The sequence below is a fragment of the Scyliorhinus torazame genome, chromosome 10 (genome assembly GCF_047496885.1).
Source record: "Scyliorhinus torazame isolate Kashiwa2021f chromosome 10, sScyTor2.1, whole genome shotgun sequence".
In the NCBI taxonomy this organism is placed as follows: Eukaryota; Metazoa; Chordata; class Chondrichthyes; order Carcharhiniformes; family Scyliorhinidae; genus Scyliorhinus; species Scyliorhinus torazame.
Window position 1 is genome coordinate 173228176 of NC_092716.1, and position 22523 is coordinate 173250698.

At 48.5% G+C, this 22523-nt stretch overlaps 1 protein-coding gene across 7 annotated transcripts in view; it reads left to right on the forward strand.

Annotated features, from left to right (window-relative positions):
- The window catches only part of nap1l4b (nucleosome assembly protein 1-like 4b), a 186201-nt gene that overhangs the window by 31899 nt on the left and 131779 nt on the right, over window positions 1–22523 (forward strand). For all 7 annotated transcript variants that reach the window (XM_072518959.1, XM_072518954.1, XM_072518960.1 and 4 more), the window contains exon 4: window positions 17702–17801. In XM_072518959.1, the coding sequence (XP_072375060.1) occupies window positions 17702–17801 (100 nt within the window). The remainder of the gene's footprint in view (window positions 1–17701; window positions 17802–22523) is intronic.

The following is a 22523-nucleotide window of genomic DNA, read 5'->3' on the forward strand; positions in this document are numbered from 1 at the left end:
CGTGTTCCAAGCGGGTACATTTTTGGAGGTGCTTTTTTAGTACCATGTTGGCGATACTAAATATTGAACTAGAGCCCTGTCCTTTGGTGGTTAGCTCAGGGTTCAGAGCTAACCACGGCGCCAAGGTCCCAGGTTCGATCCCGGCTCCGGTCACTGTCCATATGGAGTTTGCACATTGTCCCTGTATTTACGTGGGTTTCACCCCCACAACTCAAAGATGTGCAGGGTAGGTGGATTGGCCATGTTGCCCCTTAATTGGAAAAAAATGAATTGGGCACTCTAAATTTATTTATTTTTTAAATCTCAGGGTGTGATGGGGCGGGGGCTGATGTTGTTGCCTTCACCATGTTGGTTGCGAAAAGGTGGACCCTGTTGGGCTGGAGGCTGGCAACGCTACCGAGTGCTTTAGCTAGGGGATCTAATAGAGTTTTTGCACCCGGAAAGCCAAATACACTGAGGGAATCGATTGAAGTTTTCTATCAGATGACGGCCATTTATATTGTATTTCAGAGAGTTGGTCACTGTTAGCTGTTGGGGAAGGGGAAAGAGAGAGGTGGTCTGAATGGGTATGGGGGCTGATGGGTCGTTTTGGGTGTTCTGCCTTTGGTTAAGGGTTTATTGTTTGTATTTTTTTGTAAATTTCTATAAAATGTTAAACACATTCAAGTCCTTTTTCTTATTAGTACTCTGTAATCTGTGATTAAATATGTTCCATCGAAGTTAATCGAACCATCTACAGATGGATCCATGGAAGTATGCTGTGTCTTCAGCAGGAGCTAAGGTTGCTCGAGTTGCTGGAGCATAAATAATAAATTATACAGATGTCTGCTCTAATTCTGACTTTATGTACAGAATAAAAACAGAAACTGGGTAAACAAAAGGTCCTTCCCGAACCTTTTTTTTTAATGCCTATTGGCCAACACTTTTAATATTCTCAATAGGGTTTCTCACATTTCATTGCAAACTTTACATGACAAGACCAAAAACACTTATTTAAAATAGTTTATGTACACTGTGGTTTAGGCCCCTGCCCGCCCACTTTATTGTTTGCCGGTTACGAACAAGCCATGAAAAAAGTTGGTGACAGCCTCCACATCCTGTAGAAGCCTTCCTCCGACTCACAGATGGTGTATTTTATCTTCTGCAGCCTGAGAAATTCTGCAGGTCGGACAGCCAGTCTGCAGCCTTGGTGCTGCTGATCACCAGCAAAGCAGGAGCCTCTGACGGGCGATCAGGGAGGCAAAGGCTAGGGCATCAACCCCCTTCTCCATGAAGAGCTCTAGCTGCTCTGATACCCCAAAGACTGCTGCTGGTAGGCATGGCTCCACCTCACCCCCACAACCCTGAACATGACCTTGAAGATGGACGTCCAGTATCCGACAAGTTTGGGGCAAGACATGTGGGTGTGGTTGGCCAGGTCTCCCTGGCACTATTCACACATGTCCTCCACCTCTGGGAAGGACCCACTCATTCATGTTCTAGTTAGATGTACACTAAAAGTACACTACTTTTAGCTGCATTAGGCTCAGCCTTGCACACATCGAGGTGAAGTTTGCCATGTGCAGTGCTTCGATCCAGAGTCCTCCCCCAATTTCCCCTTGTCCTGTCTCCACCTTTTCAAGGAGGTGTCCATTGTTGAGCGAGTGAACCTGTGATTATTGCAGTTGGGGTTCCCCGCTCCAATAGCGTGAACACGGTAGCCGTACCTGATCCTTCACCTGGAGATGTCTCCGGCAAGAATATCACCAAGGGGCAGCACGGTAGCATAGTGGTTAGCACAATTGCTTCACAGCTCCAGGGTCCTAGGTTCGATTCCGGCTTGAGTCACTGTCTGTGCGGAGTCTGCACGTTCTCCCCGTCTATGCGTGGGTTTCCTCCGGGTGCTCCGGTTTCCTCCCACAGTCCAAAAATGTGCAGGTTAGGTGGATTGGCCGTGATAAATTGCCCTTAGTGCCAAAATTGCCCTTAGTGTTGGGTGGGGTTACAGGGTTATGGGGATAGGGTGGAGGTGTTGACCTTGGGTAGGGTGCTCTTTCCATGAGCCGGTGCAGACTCGATGGGCCGAATGGCCTCCTTCTACACTGTAAATTCTATGATAATCTATGAAACCTCCGCTATCAAACCCCTCAGGTATGCAAAAACCTGGACCTCTTGACGGGTCCATTCAACCTGAGAACATTTCGTGTCACAACTCACCGGAGGCTTGTGCCTCCACCCCCAGCTATCGCCCCACCTTTGGCTCTGCCTCGCCCAATCCCACTCTGAACTGGGCCCATCCAAGATGGCCCCCATTTCTGCCCAATCCACACTCCTCCTCCAAACATGCCACATACTCCCTCTGTGCCTGACCATCGCTTGCAACTTCGTTCCAACAAAGAACAAAGAAATGTACAGCACAGGAACAGGCCCTCCAAGCCCGTGCCGACCATGCTGCCCGACTAAACTACAATCTTCTACACTTCCTGGGTCCGTATCCCTCTATCCCCATCCTATTCATGTATTTGTCAAGATGCCCCTTAAATGTCACTATCATCCCTGCTTCCACCACCTCCTCCGGTAGTGAGTTCCAGGCACCCACTACCCTCTGCGTAAAAAACTTGCCTCGTACATCTACTCTAAACCTTGCCCCTCTCACCTTAAACCTATGCCCCCTAGTAATTGACCCCTCTACCCTGGGGAAAAGCCTCTGACTATCCACTCTGTCTATGCCGCTCATAATTTTGTATACCTCTATCAGGTCTCCCCTCAACCTCCTTCGTTCCAGTGAGAACAAACCGAGTTTATTCAACCGCTCCTCATAGCTAATGCCCTCCATACCAGGCAACAGTCTTGTAAATCTCTTCTGCACCCTCTCTAAAGCCTCCACATCCTTCTGGTAGTGTGGCGACCAGAATTGAACACTATACTCCAAGTGTGGCCTAACTAAGGTTCTATACAGCTGCAACATGACTTGCCAATTCTTATACTCAATGCCCCGGCCAATGAAGGCAAGCATGCCGTATGCCGTCTTGACTACCTTCTCCACCTGTGTTGCCCCTTTCAATGACCTGTGGACCTGTACTCCTAGATCTCTTTGACTTTCAATACTCTTGAGGGTTCTACCACCACAGGCTTGACGGTGGAAATACTGGTAGAGAGGAAAAAACTACAAATGGACTTTGACCTGCTCTCCACCGGGAAAGCAGTGCACCAGCTCCCCCACCACATAGCCTGCACAACTGGCCCCAACCCCTCTGAATAATGACAAAACCATCAACACCAACTAAAGGGCCCCATCCAACATACCCCATACATGAAAAAATACCAAAATTCACAGATATACTCCTCCCAAGAAACGAGATGGGGTCCCTTACAAACCTGCAGCTCAGGCCCCATCTCCTATATTTCCCCCACGACTCTCTTGACCAGTCCGTCAAGTATCGGCTTCATCTTAGTGTCCCACTTTGGGGGCTCGGAGGTGTACAACTCTCGGTAGAAGGTTGCAAACGTATTCGTTGACCTGTTCTGGCCCTGCGACTAGTTTGGCACTCCTGTGCTTTACCTGAGCTATTTCCCTTGTGGCTGCCTGCTTTCTCAGCTGGTGAGCCAGCAGGCGGCGGGGTTTCTCTCCAAGCTCAATAGGTTGCCCGCATCTCGTGGAGCTGGTGCACTGCTTTCCCGGTGGAGAGCAGGTCAAAGTCCATTTGTAGTTTTTTCCTCTCTACCAGTATTTCCACCGTCAAGCCTGTGGAGTACTCCAGTATGGAGTCGACCAGCTGTTGCCTAGCTGCCGCTTCCTTCCTTCCTATCCTTGAGAGCCTCGTATGCAATGATTTCCTCTCTTGTCACCACCTTTACTGCCTCCCAGAATGTGGAGGGTGAGACTTCCCCATTCTGATTGCTGGTTGCATACTCGTTGATGGCTTGTGATTTCTGTTTGTAGAATGCCTGATTGGCGAGGAGGCCGGAGTCCAGCCTCCCATTGGAGGTGTTGAGCCCGTCTCGTCTCCGACCTCATATTAGCAGCACGGTAGCACAGTGGTTAACACTGTTGCTTCACAGCGCCAGGGTCCCAGGTTCGATTCCCGGCTTGGGTCACTGCCTGTGTGGAGTCTGCATGTTCTCCATGTGTCAGCGTGGGTTTCCTCCCACAAGTCCTGAAAGACGTGCTGTTAGATAAATTGGACATTCTGAATTCTCTCTCTTGTGTACAGCCGGAGTGTGGCGACTAGGGGCTTTTCACAGTAACTTCATTGCAGTGTTCATGTAAGCCTACATTGTGACAATAAAGATTATTATTATCCACTTAGTGTGGAGCGTGATCGGAGATTACAATTGTGGTGTAATCCACTCCACTATCCTTGGAAGCACCGCTTTCCCTACTATAGAACATTACAGCACAGTACAGGCCCTTCGGCCCTCGATGTTGCGCCGACCTGTGAAACCACTCTAAAGCCCATCTACATTATTCCCTTATCGTCCATATGTCTATCCAATGACCATTTGAATGCCCTTAGTGTTGGCGAGTCCACTACTGTTACAGGCAGGGCATTCCACGCCCTTACTACTTTCTGAGTAAAGAACCTACCTCTGACATCTGTCTTATATCTATCTCCCCATGTCCCCTCATGCTAGACATCACCATCTGTGGAAAAAGGCTCTCACTGTCCACCCTGTCCAATCCTCTGATCATCTTGTATGCCTCAATTAAGTCACCTCTTAACCTTCTTCTCTCTAACGAAAACAGCCTCAAGTCCCTCAGCCTTTCCTCATAAGATCTTCCCTCCATACCAGGCAACATTCTGGTAAGTCTCCTCTGCACCCTTTCCAATACTTCCACATCCTTCCTATAATGCGGCGACCAGAATTGCACGCAATACTCCAAATGCGGCTGCACCAGAGTTTTGTACGGCTGCAACATGACCACATGGCTCCGAAACTCAATCCCTCTACCAATAAAAGCGAACACACCGTACGCCTTCTTAACAACCCTCTCAACCTGGGTGGCAACTTTCAGGGATCACAGTAGACCACCACAAAGCGGACGACTCGCTGGGGGGTGCACTGCAGTGCTCTACAAGAGCGGTCGAGGCATTGGAACCGCATTTTGAGCAGTCCGGTGCACCTCTCAATGACAGATTGGGTGGCCGCATGAGCCTTGTTGCAGAGGGTGTCCACATCGCTCACTGGCCTCCGTACTGGCGTCATTAGCCAGGTCCTCAGCTGTTACCCCTTATCCCCCAAGAGCCAACCGGCTATCCTGGGGTGGTCCTCCAAGAGTCCAGGGATGTCCGACTGACCCAGGATGCAGCTGTCATGAAGAAGTCGACCCAAGTGTAGACCCTGTGGGTCTGGGATAAGGAGAATGCCTCCCTTGGGGCATGAACTTCCAGTGGTCCACTGTCCCCATCTGCTCCATGAAGGTGTTCACCTCTCGCCATGCCTGATAGTCCCCCTCTTTGGGACTGGATCTGTCTGTCCCTGGGTCCTATACACAGTTAAAGTCCACCCTCCCATAATGAGCTGATGGGAGTCTATGTTAGGATTTCTGCCATGGTTTTCTTTTTAAATTCCGTGTTGTCCCAATTAGGAGCGCACACGTTTACGAGGACCACTGGTGCCCCTTCCAGGACACCACTAATCATGACGTCACCGTGAATGCTGTCCTATTGAGCAGTATGGCCACCCCCCTAGCCCTTGCCCACTATCCTTGAAGGAGTCAATAAACGGCTTCCATGTCCGGACAAACCTCCCCAGAGACCCTCGAGGCGAATTTGATTTTTTTTCCGGTCTAAGGAATTCCATGAGGTTGCTCACCCACACACCCCTGGCTTCAGCAACCCAGAGTCCCTCCACCAGGCAAAGGCCAAAACGTCAGCCTCTCTCATCCCCTGGACTCCTGGGTCTTCCGACACTCCGAAAATCGCCACTTCTGGACTCGGGGGCAACCTTCACCTTCGGTTCCTCAGACCTAACGTCAGCGAACCCCTGCCAGAATTCCCCCCAGCTTCGGACAAGCCCAAAACGTGGACATGGTTTGTGGGTCTCCCTGTGCACTGCCCACACCTATCCTCCACCCACTCGAAGAGCCTGCTCATTCTGGCCACCGTCATCTGCTTCCTATGAACCACTTTGCATTGAATAAGGTTAAGCCGAGTACACAAAGAGGATGCGTTCACTCCTCAGAGCCTCCACCCATAGCAAAGCCTCCACGTCCCTCCCCAGCTCTTCCTCCCACTTAACTTCTATCGGGGCTCCCTCCCAATCCATTAATTCCTTATAAATCTCTTGACACCCTATCCTCGCCACTGTTTTCGACACCACCTTGTCCTGCAACCCTGGGGGGCAGCAGGTCAGTAAAGGACGGCACCTACTTCCTGACATAATGCCGTACCTGTAAGTCCAATTCAGTTGCTTTGAATGGTTGCTGTTTTCTCCAGCTCCCTAATCGTTGCTTCCAGTGCCTCCCAACAGTTGTTCCATCTTTTCCAGCGCCTCTTTGAAGGAGGACAGGGCATCTGTGACTGCCGCCTTCATCGTTGCCATCATCTCACGTTTGGCGTTGCTGGACTTCCGGTTGCGGCTATGCCTAGGTAGGTTGCACGATCGGCAGCTCCCGCTGGGAACGGACTTTTGGGCTCTTCAGAGGGGCCCCAACGGCAATTGTTCGACGGCTTCCAGTGTGGGAAGGTGACAGCAAGGTCCCCCCGACATTATATGGATTGGACCAGGAGTGGAGCGGTTAAAAAAGTGATCCTGGTGCAGCGAAAAGGGCAAGGGAGGAAAAGCAAGATGGCGGCGGGTGGAGACCAAGCAGCGTGGTCGCAGGAGCAGCAGGATTTTCTTAAACGCTGCTTTGAAGAGCTGAGGACAGAAATGCTGGCGCCAATGAAGGCGGCGATTGAGAAGCTTGTGGAGACCCAGAAGGCCCAAGGGGCGGCGATTCGGGAGGTGCAGCAAAAAGCCTCGGAGAACGAGGACGAGATCTTGGGCCTGGCGGTGGAGGTGCACGAGGCGCTGCACATTAGGTGGGCGGAAAAATTCGAGGACCTGGAGAATAGGTCGAGGAGGAAGAATCTTCGGATTCTGGGTCTCCCTGAAGGAGTGGGGGGGCCCGATGCCGGGGCATATGTGAGCACGATGCTCAATTCGCTGATGGGCGCGGGAGCATTCCCGAGGCCCCTGGAGCTGGATGGGGCTCACCGGGTCCTGGCAAGGAGACCCAAAGCCAACGAGCCGCCAAGGGCTGTAGTGGTGAGGTTCCACCGCTTTATGGACAGAGAGTGTGTCCTGAGATGGGCCAAAAAAGAGCGGAGCAGCAGGTGGGAGAACACGGAGATCCGAATTTACCAGGACTGGAGTGCGGAGGTGGCTAAGAAGAGGGCTGGTTTCAACCGGGCTAAGGCGGTGCTCCATCGGAAGGGGGTGAAGTTTGGGATGCTGCAGCCAGCGTGATTGTGGGTCACGTTCCAAGATCGGCACCACTATTTTGAAACGTCTGATGAGGCATGGAGCTTGATACAAACTGAAAAGTTGGACTCAAATTGAGGGTTTGTCGTTGGGGGATGATTACTGTGTTGGGGAATGTTATTTTTGTTTGAGTGCTGGGTGGGGATGGGTGAATGGATTTGATGTGGGGGCTGTGGGAGAATGTGGGTATCGGTGGGGTGAGGATCTAGAGGGGTGGAGGGGACTGGGTTGCTGCTCCATTGGCCAAAGGGGAGCTGGAAGTAGGAGAGGTAGTCTGGGCGGGTGTCCGCCGCCTGGGGGACTGGAGTGTGTGGGAGGCGCAGGCACGTGGCTGGCCTAGAAAAGGAGATGGCTAGTCGTCGGCGGGGGGGGGGGCTGATAACTTGGAATGTGAGGGGCCTGAACGGGCCGGTCAAGAGGGCCTATGTGTGCGCTCACTTAAAGGGACTGAAGACAGACGGGATTATGCTCCAGGAGACACATCTGAAGGTGGCAGATCAGGTTAGGCTGAGAAAGGGATGGGTAGGGCAGGTCTTTCATTCAGGGCTGGATGCGAAGAACAGAGGGGTTGCAATACTGGTGGGGAAGCGGGTGTCGTTCGAGGCACAGAATATTGTAGTGGATAATGGAGGTCGATATGTGATGGTGAGTGGTAGGTTGCAGGGGATGCGGGTGGTACTGGTGAACGTATATGGCCTGATTTGGGATGATGCCGGATTTATGAAACGCATGCTGGGTTGGATTCCGGATCTGGAGATAGGAAGCTTGATAATGGTGGGGGTGGACATCAACATGGTGCTGGACCCAGCACTGGACCGTTCTAGGACGGGTAAGAGGCCTACTCCCGGATAGAGTTTTTCATTTTGAATATTCGGCCATAGCCATCTCGGACCATGCCCCGCATTGGGTGGAGCTGGAGTTGGGGGAACAAAGAACAAAGAAATGTACAGCACAGGAACAGGCCCTTCGGCCCTCCAAGCCCGTGCCGACCATGCTGCCCGTCTAAACTACAATCTTCTACACTTCCTGGGTCCGTATCCCTCTATTCCCATCCTATTCATGTATTTGTCAAGATGCCCCTTAAATGTCACTATCGTCCCTGCTTCCACCACCTCCTCCGGTAGCGAGTTCCAGGCACCCACTACCCTCTGCGTAAAAAAACTTGCCTCGTACATCTACTCTAAACCTTGCCCCTCTCACCTTAAACCCCCTAGTAATTGACCCCTCAACCCTGGGGAAAAGCCTCTGACTATCCACTCTGTCTATGCCCCTCATAATTTTGTATACCTCTATCAGGTCTCCCCTCAACCTCCTTCGTTCCAGTGAGAACAAACCGAGTTTATTCAACCGCTCCTCATAGCTAATGCCCTCCATACCAGGCAACAGTCTGGTAAATCTCTTCTGCACCCTCTCTAAAGCCTCCACATCCTTCTGGTAGTGTGGCGACCAGAATTGAACACTATACTCCAAGTGTGGCCTAACTAAGGTTCTATACAGCTGCAACATGACTTGCCAATTCTTATACTCAATGCCTCGGCCAATGAAGGCAAGCATGCCGTATGCCTTCTTGACTACCTTCTCCACCTGTGTTGCCCCTTTCAATGATCTGTGTACCTGCACTCCTAGATCTCTTTGACTTTCAATACTCTTGAGGGTTCTACCATTCACTGTATATTCCCTGCCTGCATTAGACCTTCCAAAATGCATTACCTCACATTTGTCCGGATTAAACTCCATCTGCCATCTCTCTGCCCAAGTCTCCAAACAATCTAAATCCTGCTGTATCCTCCGACAGTCCTCATCGCTATCTGCAATTCCACCAACCTTTGTGTCGTCTGCAAACTTACTAATCAGTTACATTTTCCTCCAAATCATTTATATATACTGCAAAGGTCCCAGCACTGATCCCTGTGGAACACCACTGGTCACAGCCCTCCAATGAGAAAAGCATCCTTCCATTGCTACTCTCTGCCTTCTATGGCCTAGCCAGTTCTGTATCCACCTTGCCAGCTCACCCCTGATCCCGTGTGACTTCACCTTTTGTACTAGTCTACCATGAGGGACCTTGTCAAAGGCCTTACTGAAGTCCATATAGACAACATCCACTGCCCTACCTGCATCAATCATCTTAGTGACCTCCTCGAAAAACTCTATCAAGTTAGTGAGACACGACCTCCCCTTCACAAAACCGTGCTGCCTCTCACTAATACGTCCATTTGCTTCCAAATGGGAGTAGATCCTGTCTCGAAGAATTCTCTCCAGTAATTTCCCTACCACTGAAGTAAGGCTCACCGGCCTGTAGTTCCCGGGATTATCCTTGCTACCCTTCTTAAACAGAGGAACAACATTGGCTATTCTCCAGTCCTCCGGGACATCCCCTGAAGACAGCGAGGATCCAAAGATTTCTGTCAAGGCCTCAGCAATTTCCTCTCCAGCCTCCTTCAGTATTCTGGGGTCGATTCCATCAGGCCCTGGGGACTTATCTACCTTAATATTTTTTAAGACACCCAACACCTCGTCTTTTTGGATCTCAATGTGACCCAGGCTATCTACACACCCTTCTCCAGACTCAACATCTACCAATTCCTTCTCTTTGGTGAATACTGATGCAAAGTATTCATTTAGTACCTCGCCCATTTCCTCTGGCTCCACACATAGATTCCCTTGCCTATCCTTCAGTGGGCCAACCCTTTCCCTGGCTACCCTCTTGCTTTTTATGTAAGTGTAAAAAGCCTTGGGATTTTCCTTAACCCTATTTGCCAATGACTTTTCGTGACCCCTTCTAGCCCCCCTGACTCCTTGCTTAAGTTCCTTCCTACTTTCCTTATATTCCACGCAGGCTTCGTCTGTTCCCAGCCTTTTAGCCCTGACAAATGCCTCCTTTTTCTTTTTGACGAGGCCTACAATATCTCTCGTCATCCATGGTTCCCAAAAATTGCCGTATTTATCCTTCTTCCTCACAGGAACATGCCGGTCCTGAATTCCTTTCAACTGCCACTTGAAAGCCTCCCACATGTCAGATGTTGATTTGCCCTCAAACATCCGCCCCCAATCTATGTTCTTCAGTTCCCGCCTAATATTGTTATAATTAGCCTTCCCCCAATTTAGCACATTCTTCCTAGGACCACTCTTATCCTTGTCCACCAGTACTTTAAAACTTACTGAATTGTGGTCACTGTTACCGAAATGCTCCCCTACTGAAACATCTACCACCTGGCCGGGCTCATTCCCCAATACCAGGTCCAGTACCGCCCCTTCCCTAGTTGGACTGTCTACATATTGTTTTAAGAAGCCCTCCTGGATGCTCCTTACAAACTCCGCCCCGTCTAAGCCCCTGGCACTAAGTGAGTCCCAGTCAATATTGGGGAAGTTGAAGTCTCCCATCACCACAACCCTGTTGTTTTTACTCTTTTCCAAAATCTGTCTACCTATCTGCTCCTTTATCTCCCGCTGGCTGTTGGGAGGCCTGTAGTAAACCCCCAACATTGTGACTGCACCCTTCTTATTCCTGCTCTCTACCCATATAGCCTCACTGCCCTCTGAGGTGTCCTCTCGCAGTACAGCTGTGATGTTCTCCCTAACCAGTAGCGCAACTCCGCCTCCCCTTTTACATCCCCCTCTATCCCGCCTGAAACATCTAAATCCTGGAACGTTTAGCTGCCAATCCTGCCCTTCCCTCAACCAGGTCTCTGTAATGGCAACAACATCATAGTTCCAAGTACTAATCCAAGCTCTAAGTTCATCTGCCTTACCCGTAATACTTCTTGCATTAAAACATATGCACTTCAGGCCACCAGACCCGCTGTGTTCAGCAACTTCTCCCTGTCTGCTCTGCCTCAGAGCCCCACTGTCCCTATTCCCTAGTTCTCCCTCAATGCTCTCACCTTCTGACCTATTGCTCCCGTGCCCACCCCCCTGCCATACTAGTTTAAACCCTCCCGTGTGACACTAGCAAACCTCGCGGCCAGGATATTTATGCCTCTCCGGTTTAGATGCAACCCGTCCTTCTTATACAGGTCACACCTGCCCCGGAAGAGCTCCCAGTGGTCCAGATAATGGAAACCCTCCCTCCTACACCAGCTGTTTAGCCACGTGTTTAGCTGCTCTATCTTCCTATTTGTAGTCTCACTGGCACGTGGCACAGGGAGTAATCCCGAGATTACAACCTTCGAGGTCCTGTCTTTTAACTTTCTGCCTAGCTCCCTGAACTCCTGCTGCAGGACCTCATGCCCCTTCTTGCCTATGTCGTTAGTACCAATATGTACAACGACCTCTGCCTGTTTGCCCTCCCCCTTCAGGATGCCCTCTACCCGTTCGGAGACATCCTGGACCCTGGCACCAGGGAGGCAACATACCATCCTGGAGTCTCTTTCACGTCCACAGAAGCGCCTATCTGTGCCCCTGACTATAGAGTCCCCTATTACTATTACTCTTCTGCGCTTTGACCCTCCCTTCTGAACATCAGAGCCAGCCGTGGTGCCACTGCTCTGGCTGCTGCTGTTTTCCCCTGATAGGCTATCCCCCCCGACAGTATCCAAAGGGGTATATCTGTTCGAGAGGGGGACAACCACAGGGGATTCCTGCACTGACTGCCTGCCCTTTCTGGTGGTCACCCATTTCGCTGCCTGCACCTTGGGTGTGAGCACATTTACATAACTGCGATCTATGACGCTTTCCGCCACCTGCATGCTCCCAAGTGCATCCAATTGCTGCTCCAACCGAACCATGCGGTCTGTAAGGAGCTCCAGTTGGGTGCACTTTCTGCAGATGAAGCCATCCGGGACGCTGGAAGCCTCCCAGACCTGCCACATCTCACAGTCAGAGCACAGCACCTCTCTAACTGACATTGCGTCAATTAATTAAAATTTAAATTTAAATTTTTTTTTTTTTTTTTTTTGAATATCTTTTTTTTTTAAATTTCAAAGTTACTATTAACTATCTGTTTCCTAGCACTAGATTTCTAATAGAAATGCGAAAGCTAAATATCGTACTCTCCGATCTCTGGCTTAGATGTCCCTCTAAATTATAATTAAGTAATTATGTTTAATTAGTTACCAATGCTCAATTTTTTTTAATTTAGTGTAGAATCCCAACCAGGCACTCAGGCCACAGCTTTTCTGTGATGTCACTTCAGTTTCCCCCCGACACACACACAATTTGAAAAAGGTACAAAAGTAAAAATGAGTAAAAATCACTTACCTTCTTAGTGTTAATAATAAAATATGGTACTTACCTCACACCAATGGGTTTTATTATTAGGTTAGAGGAGGAGGGCGGGTGGGAGACACTACACGTGTAGTGTCTCGTGTTTCCTCTCCACCAGAATTTATTGGTGAGGGTCTTCCCAGATGTCCGCGGGTCGAACTTCCTGTTCCCGCCTTAAATACTAAAATATTTTTAAAAAACAGAAAAGAGGGACCGAAAACGGGACCAGCTAAGTGTTTTTAAAGGACAGACTTACCTCCCAGGAGGAGAGGGACCAGCGCCCGCTGTGGCGCCTTGATGTGGGACTGTTGGCGGATGAGGGGTGAGCGGGGGTGTATTGAAAGATATTTGGAGGACAACGGGGAGGTGCAGGTGGGGGTAGTCTGGAAGGCGTTGGTGAGGGGAGCGCTAATCTCCATTAGGGCCCACAGGGAGAAGAGAGAGGAAAGGGAGAGGTTGGTGGGGGTGATTTTTAAGGGTGGACAGGAGGTATGTAGAGGCCCCTGAGGAGGGGCTACTTAGGGAGCGACGGAACCTCCAGACGGAATTCGACCTGTTGACCACGGGGAAAGCAGAGGCACAGTGGAGGAAAGCGCAGGAGGCGACGTATGAGTATGGGGAGAAGGCGAGTCGGATGCTGGCACATCAGCTTCGTAAGAGGGAGGCAGCGAGGGAGATTGGTGGAGTTAAGGATAGAGGGGGGAATATGGTGCGGCGTGCAGTGAGAATAAACATGGTATTTAGGGACTTCTATGGGGATCTGTACAGGTCTGAGCCCCCAGCGGGGGAGGAGGGGATGCGACGATTCCTAGATCAACTGAGGTTCCCGAGGGTGGAGAAGGAGGAGGAGGTGGCTGGTTTGTGGGCGCCGATTGGGCTGGAGGAGCTGGGGAGCATGCAGGCGGGGAAGCCCTCTGGGCCGGATGGGTTCCCGGTTGAATTGTACAGGAAATACGTGGACCTGCTGGGCCTGTTCGTGAGGACTTTTAATAAGGCATGGGAGGGGGGGCCTTGTCCCGACAATGTCCAGGGCGCTGATTTCTTTGATCTTGAAGCAGGACAAGGATCCATTGCAATGTGGGTCGTATAGACCGATCTCGCTTCTCAATGTTGCCGCTAAGCTGCTGGCTACGAGAATTGAGGACTGTGTCCCAGGGGTGATTCATGAGGTCCAGACGGGATTTGCGAAGGGTAGGCAGCTAAATACAAATGTGCGGCGGCTCCTCAATGTGATTATGATGATCTCGGTGGAGGGGGAAGCGGAGGTAGTGGCAGCTATGGACGCGGAGAAGGCCTTTGATCGGGTGGAGTGGGAGTATCTTTGGGAAGTGTTGCGGAGGTTTGGGTTCGGGGACGGGTTCATCAGTTGGGTCAGGCTGCTATATAGAGCCCCAGTGGTGAGTGTGGCTACGAACCGGCGGAGGTCGGAGTACTTTCGGCTGTACCGGAGGACGAGGCAGGGGTGCCCCTTATCCCCCTTGTTGTTTGCACTGGCAATTGAGCCGCTGGCCATGGCACTGAGGGAGCCCAGGACATGGAGGGGACTGGTCCGGGAGAAGAACACCGGGTGTCGTTGTATGCCGACGACCTGTTGTTGTATGTGGCGGAACCAGTGGAGGGGATGGCGGAGGTCATGCAGATCCTTGGGGAGTTTGGGGACATTTCTTGGTATAAACTCAATGTAGGGAAGAGTGAGCTAATTTGTGGTGCATTCAGGGGACCAGGGACGGGGAATAGACGAGCTACCGCTGAAGAGGGTGGAAAGGAGCTTTCGGTACCTAGGGATCCAAGTAACTAGGAGGTGGGGGCCCTGCACAAGCTCAATTTGACGCGGTTGGTGGAGCAGATGGAGGAGGATTTTAAAAGATGGGATATGCTGCCACTCACTAGCGGGTAGGGTGCAGTCGGTCAAAATGACGGTCCTCCCGAGGTTTCTCTTTGTGTTCCAGTGCCTTCCCATTATGATCCCCAAGGCCTTTTTCAAACGGGTAAGCAGGAGCATCATGGGATTTGTGTGGGCGAATAAGACCCCTAGGGTGAAGAGAGTGTTTCTTGAGCATAGCAGGGACGGGGGGGGCTGGCCCTGCTGAATGTGTGTGGCTATTATTGGGCAGCCAATGTGGCGATGATCCGTAAGTGGGTAATGGAGGGAGAGGGGGCGGCGTGGAAGAGGCTAGAGATGGCGTCTTGTGTGGGCACGAGCCTGAGGGCGCTGTTGACGGCACCGTTGCTGCTCTCGCCGTCAAGGTACACCACATGTCTGGTGGTGGAGGTGACGCTGAAGATCTGGGGCAGTGGAGGCGACACGGGGGCGAGGTGTAAGCCTGGGTTTGGTCCCCTATTCGGGAGAATCATTGGTTCCTCCCGAGAAGGATGGATAGGGGCTTTGGAGCTGGCATCGGGCAGGGATTCGACCTGTTCATCGATGGGACGTTTGCGAGCCTCGGGGCGCTGGAGGAGAGGTTTGGGCTACCCCCGGGAAACGCTTTCAGATACATGCAAGTGAGGGCGTTTGTGAGACGGCAGGTGAGGGAATTCCCGCTGCTTCCGGTACGTGGGATTCAGGACCGGGTGATATTGGGTGTATGGGTTGGAGAAGGCAAGGTTTCGGCGATTTACCAGGAGCTGAAGGAAGAGGAGGAGGCCTCGGTGGAGGAGTTAAAGGGCAAGTGGGAGGAGGAGCTTGGGGAGGAGATAGATGAGGGTCTGTGGGCTGATGCCCTGAGTAGGGTTAATTCTTCCTCCTCTTGCGCCAGGCTCAGCCTAATACAGTTCAAAGTTAATCACAAATGCGAAAAATCTTTAAATTGAACTATCATAAACAATAAAGCACCTTGTGTTATTTGAAAAGTGCTTCACTCACTGACTAAGCTGTTTCTGTCTACTGTTAACCTCCCTATGATCACAGCCCCACTACTCTCTGTCTATAAATAAAATGTTTTCCCCAAATAGTTGACTAATCAATTCTTAAATTCACATCTTCCTTTCCCCGTTGCCCATTTCAACATTATTGAACTGCACACCCTGCCCCCCCACCCCCCAAGCTCTTTACTCAGCCTTGATACCACGTTTGCTGTTTTCCACCCCTGCTATTCCTGTGAAAAGTCCCCACTTTAGCTTCCCGAACCCTAAACTTGATGCATAGCCACTGTAATGAATTGTGGACCAATTTGACTTTGCCACTACCATGCCTTGCATCACACAGACAAAATTCTACTGCAGGACTGTTCTACAAGATGAGGGCAACTTAAGCCTTTTCTCCATGACTGGATGAGGAGACAATGGTTGGTTCAGGCCCAAGAAGATTGATGTTTTGAGGGACTCGTTGAAGGTATTACCCTTCACGCACCAATGTATAATTTGGGGTCAGTACGTTCATCCACTTGAATCCAAGTAGTTTCAGTTGCAGATAGTGTCCTAAAGTTGCCTCTTACTCGGCAGATACATTCCAATTAACAAAACGTTATTTCAGAATTGCTTAATTCGAATGATCTGATTTATTTGAACACTGAATTTTGGATTTCTTATTTGCTTTGCTTAGATCAATTTTTCTTAAGTGACAAACATTTTACTGGGGTAGAAAGTAAATCCTACAAAATTGTCAACACTGCTATCATATCAGTTTGAATTATCTCCATTAATCACCTCAAAGTCTTTCTCTATGGACCATAGAAGATCTTGCTTGGCCCCACCTAGAATACATCATCCAGTTTAGCCCAGCACATGAGTAATATAAAGACCCTAGAAATGCTTCTGTTCAGAGCCACTGATACCAGATTTTAAGCCCTATATTTTCCATAATAGGCCAAGTGTGCTTGTATTTTTTACTCTAGAAAAGCATACACTTTGTGGAGATTTGATATCTTGAAAATATTTAAAGGGCTAGACTGTGTCCAGATGGAATAGCACAGGCATTTTCAAAGTAGGGATCGCGAGCCGCGAGAGGGGCGCAGAGCCATCCGTCGCGGCGTTTCCGATCGCATGCGTGCCCGCTCATCATGCGCAGAACCACGCGAGAAGCACCGCCGCCTCCTGACGTCAGCGCACTGAAGCAGGAGAAGATTTTTTTTAAAATTAATTGTAATCTTCCTGCCTGAAGCGAGGCAGAGAGCACGTCACGCGCCCTGAACGCTGACATCAGGTGCTTTTGCCGTGATTGTGAATCTTCCAGTTTGTCAGCAGCAAACTAGTAAATGAGGACCAAGCAGGCTCACCTCGCATTAAAGAAAAGAGAAAATGGTGGGTCGTGAAGGTTGGCCCGTGTGGGTCGCGAAGGTCGGCCTGTTGGTTAAAAATGGGTCCCCGGGGAAAAAAGTTTGAAAAACACTGAAATCGCATAATTGAATTAAATAGGTTAGAGAACTTAGGCCATGAGCATAAGTTGCACTTAAAGCATAGAATAGTTTAGAGATCTGATTTTTCCTTTCCGTTTTTAGAGCTCTGGAGCAAGTTTCTAGCCTTGCACTTATGAGCAGAGAATTGCAGGCATTCAGAAGTGGGGTCAGGTGCTGCATGTGGCCGATCACAGTATGAAAGATAGGTGTGGTATTGGGTGATACATCTCATGTCGTGATCTCCTGGTACTCATTTTGATCATCTTTTACGGATTAAGAAGCCACCCAACAGATTTTCTTAACCCTCTAAATTGATCTGCCCTTTTTGCAAATGATGTTTCTTGCAGTAGTTTATATGGCTGATGATTGGTTCCACCTTGTGTATGGTACTGTATTTGTCGGTGAGTTGATTCATGTCTGTCATTTTTAAATGTGCCCAAAGGAGGTATCCAGATTAACTAGATTCTGGGGCCTATTGACGGTGAGTAATGAGCAAAATAATTAATGGAGGTTTTTTTTCATTGATTACAGTGCATGAAAAACTAGATAATAAATGGGAACCAGAAGGATATTGAGCCTCTGCGGATTTACTTCCCTGTTATATTAAGTATGAAGGGACTGAAATGGAAGCCACTTGTGATTTTTTTTTTTTGTCAGATGTAGACTCTGCCACTGATGCTTTTAATTTGACCCCATGAATCTGTTTGTTACAGCAAAATTGACAGCCCAGGTTATGCAGAACCCACAAGTCTTAGCAGCTTTACAGGAAAGACTAGACAGTGTTACCCACGCTCCTTCCAGCTACGTTGAAACGTGAGTACATTTGTGCACACACGGTAAGGATGTTTAAAAATTAAATTCACAATGTATGGGTTTCCTCTGGGTGATCCGGTTTCCTCCCACAAACCCCGAAAGACGAGCTGTTAGGTGAATTGGACATTCTGAAGTTGCCCTCTGTACCTGAACAGGCGCTGGAATTTAGCGACTAGGGGCTTTTAACAGTAACTTCATTGCAGTGTTAATGTAAGCCTACTTGTGACAATTAAGATTATTTTATTATCAATCTCTGGAAGCATGCTCTTTGGCTGCAGCAGTATGGCTCATCCATACTGCTTTGTTTCCTCCTGAGTTTGTTCATCTCCTCTGGCATTGTTATGGCCAGCCTGGGACATGGAGTGTGGGACTTTTGCAATGGTCCTGTTTGGCATAAAAGCAACAGAGGTTCACTAATGGGGGAAATTGAACCATTATGTCACATTACTAACACAACATAGAATATTACACCATGAAAGGTACATGCCTGTTGCATTTATAGTATTTACATACTAAATAAAATTTAGAATGAAAATAACTTAATTCCTCCCTCCTCTATGCTTTGCTTTTTTAAATTCTTTCATAGGTTGTGGGCATTGCTGACAAAGCCAGCATTTATTGCACAACCCTAATTGCCCTTGAGAAGGTGGTGATGAGCCGTCTTCTTGAACAGCTGCAGCCCATCTGGTGCAGGTACACCCACAGTGCTGCTGGGAAGGGAGTTCTTAGGTGGTAGAGATCGCAGGTTTGGAAGGTGCTGTCGAAGAAGTCTTGGTGAGTTGCTGCAGTGTATCGTGTAGATGGCACACATTCCTGTCACTGCGTCGGTGGTGGAGAGAATGAATGCTTAAGTTGGTGGTACCAATCAAGTACGCTATTTTGTACTGGATGGTGTCAAGCTTCTTGTGTTGGATTTGCGCTCATCCTGGCAGATGGAGAGAACTCATCACAAACCTGAGGTATGTTTTGTTGATGGTAGATGGGCTATGGGGAGTCAGGAGGTGAGTTACTTGCCTCAGAATTCCCAACCTCTGATCTGCTCTTGTAGCCACAGTGTTTATATGACTGCTCCAGTTCAATTTCTGGTCAATAATAACCTCAGGATGTTGATCGCAGGGAATTTGGTGATGGTAATACCATCGAATGTCAAAGTGAGCTAGTTAGATTCGCTTGATGATGATGGTCATTGCCTGATACCTGTGTGACACAGGCTATCCTCTCAAGTCTGACTGTTATCCAGATCTTGCTGCACGGACTACTTCAGTATCTGCGGAGTTGTGAATAATTCTGAACATTGTGCAATCATCAGCAAACATACCCGCTTCTGAACCTATGATGGAAGGGAGATCATTGATGAAACAGCTGAAGATGGTTGGGCCTCAGACACTATCCTGAGGAACTCCTGCAGCGAGTTCCTGGGAATAAGATGATTGATGTCATAATAGCCACAACCATCATCCTATTTGATTGGTATGACTCCACCTGGTGGAGGGTTTTCCCTCTGATTCCCATTGACTCCGGCTTTGATGGGGCTCCTTGATGTCATGCTTGGTCAAATGCTGCCTTGATGTCAAAGGCAGTCACTCTCACCTCTGAAATTCAGCTGCTTGTCCATATTTGGACTAAGGTTGTAATGAGGTCATGAGCTGATTGGCCCTGCTAGATCCCAAACTGAGCATCAGGTTGTTGCTGTAAGAACCATTCAATAGCACTATCAATAACACTTGCTGTTGAGAGAGGGCGGTAATGGCTTGGTTGGATTTGTCTTGCCTTTTGTGGACAGGTCAGACCTGGGCAGTTTTCCACATTGCCAGGTAGTTGTCAGTGTTGTAGCTGTACTGGAACAGCTTGGCTAAGGATGCAGCTAGTTCTGGAGCACAAGTGTTCAATACTATTGCTAATGTGTTGTCAGGGCCCAAAGCCATTGCAGTATCCAGTGCCTTCGGCCCTTTCTTGATATTTCGTGGAGTGAATCAACTTGGCTGAATATTGGCATCTCTGATACTGGAGAGGGCTGATATAGATCACCCATTCGGCACTCTTGACTGAAGATTGTTGTGAATTTTTCAGCGTTGACTTGCACTAATGTGATGGACTTCTTCATCATTGAGGATGGGCATATTTATGGAGCAACCCTTAATTCACAATTGACATAGCAGGACTGCAGATCTTGTCTGTTGGGTGTGGGGTCACTTAACTACTTTTAGATGTGCATTGATGCATGCTGCTGCTCACGGCATGCTCTCCTGCATTCTTTTAACCAGTGTTGATTCCCTGGCTTGATAATGGAAGATAGGCAGGACTATGAGGTTCCGAGGTTGTGGATGCATATAATTCTGCTACTGATGATCCACAGCACCTCATGGATGCTCAGTTTTGAGTCGAGATCTGTTCAAAATCTATCCCATTTAGTATGGTGGTAGTGCCACATCACAGGATGGAGGGTATCCTCAATGTGAAGACAGGTTTTCATGTCCACAATGACTGTGCGGTGGTCAGAGCTATCGAGGACAGATACATCTGTGACAAGTAGATTGGTGAGGATGAGGTCCAGTAGGTTTTTCCCTCTTGGTTCCCAGCCCATACTCTGAATTTCCTCCCTAAATCCCAGCCTCTTGACCCTTCTAATCCTTAAAACCAAACCCTTTCTAATCTACCTGCCCACGTCAGCATGCATTTTCATCTGATTGCACCTTTGAGGTTCCCTGTGTTAAAGATATATATAATTTTTATTGTCGCAAGTAGGCTTACATTAACGCTGGAATTAAGTTACTGTGAAAAACCCCTAGTCGCCACACTCGGCGACTCTTCGGGTACACAGAGGGAGAATTCAGAATGTTCAAATTACCTAACAGCACATCTTTCAGGACTTTTGGGAGAAACCCACACAGACACGGGGAGAGCAGGCTCTACACAGACAGTGACCCAAGCCAGGAATCAAACCTGGGACCCTGGAGCTGTGAAGCAGCAGTGTTAGCCACTGTGCTACCGTGCAGCCCATGTACTGTATTATGCCCCAATTATATCATTTCAATTTCAGTCAGTAAGATTTCTATATAAATACAGTATAGACCTGTGCCTGATCTATACTAAGTGATGTAAACCAAGATGGGCAGGGCATTTACTCTGAAAAGCTTGAGGCAAGAGTGGTGAAACAATCATGGTGACACTGCTGGAAAGTGCATATTTGCTGAGGAGTGGATCAAGTTTGCCTGTGATGCACTTGTTTTTTCAAAAAAAGATAGCCTGACTATATTCATTGCATGAACTTGTTTAAAGATGACTATTTGGATGAGTTTATGGAAGGACAGTCGTGTTTATGAAACCATACACCATCATGAATCGCTCTCCTGAGGGGAGGAAACTGCAGTTGAAAATTTATTTATAAAGAAGCAGTGAGTTATCAGCCATAACCAATTTTGGCTTCCAACACTTTATTTGTATTATGCTGCTATACAACATATACAGGGTAAATTAATTCCAATAAATTTGTGGTTCATGAAGATATTAGCTAGGTGTTCTTTAGGAACCTATTTTTAAAGAATGCTAATTTTGTGCTGGGGTGTGTGACACAATCCAAATTTCTACTCTGGTGATCCTGCACTTTAAGTGAAACTGTTAACTGTGGATATTGTGAGCTTTGTGCTGCGGTTGATGTCCATTCAGAACATGGACTGTGATTTGTCACAAATATTCTACATTTAAGAGCTTTCATTAGATGGGGCTGAGATAGAGGCCACCCACACTACAGACTACAAGTCAGCAAGTCTTTGATAGTCAAGGTCTGAGATTGGAAGTTTCATGAAAGGTTACATGGGAGACAAGTTGTGAACAGTGTGATTCCGCCTGAAGCAGTAGAGAGGAAATTGAGTTATGGTACTGAATTTGTGGTAAGAACTGAAAATGAGGGATTTGATTTTTTTCCAAGTGTTTAGCTGTGGGAAATTGTGGCGCATTCAAGAAGATATTGGACAGTCTGATGTCACGTAGGTAGTTTAAAGGTTGGAGAGACAGCTGGATGCCATCCCCGTACATATAGAAACAAGGTATGTTTCTATAGATTTTACCAATAGGCAGCATACGCTAAAGAAGAGGGTGCCATGACTAGATTATTGGGGGCACCAATGTAGGAGTGCAAGAGAAGCTCATACTAGATGTGCTTTGGCTACAATTGTACTGATCAGTGGAACCAGGTGAGGGGGCACCAAATCAATTGGACATTATTAGAGAAGGATGGTATGGTCTACCATGTTAAAGAAGGAAAAGCATGCCCTTGCAGAAACATTGATTAGAAGTAAAATACTTGATTTTGCTGCAGATATGTAGTACATATACTTCAAAATGTCTCATTCGTTCATGATGGAATTTTGGCACAGGCATGCATGCAAACACTTGCCTTTCCTGCTCCTTCATATCACCTTTTGTAGGCCAGCTAGACTGAGGATGTAATGTAATTAAAGTTTCAATGTCTTTGCACTGTTCGTAACCTGCTTGTGACTTATTTTGCATCAGGTTCCATTCCAGTGCCACATCAATGCAACAAAAACCATGGGCTGAAATTTAATCTGCAGCTTGGCCTGGTCAGAGTTGAAACATTTTTATTCTTTTGTATATTGGATAACGGAACAGAAGAGGTCAGTTAGAGATGACAGTAATCAGGGTAGACCAAATTGGTCCAGCTGATTGCTGGTAGCAAAACTAAACTGCGATCTAGCGTATTTG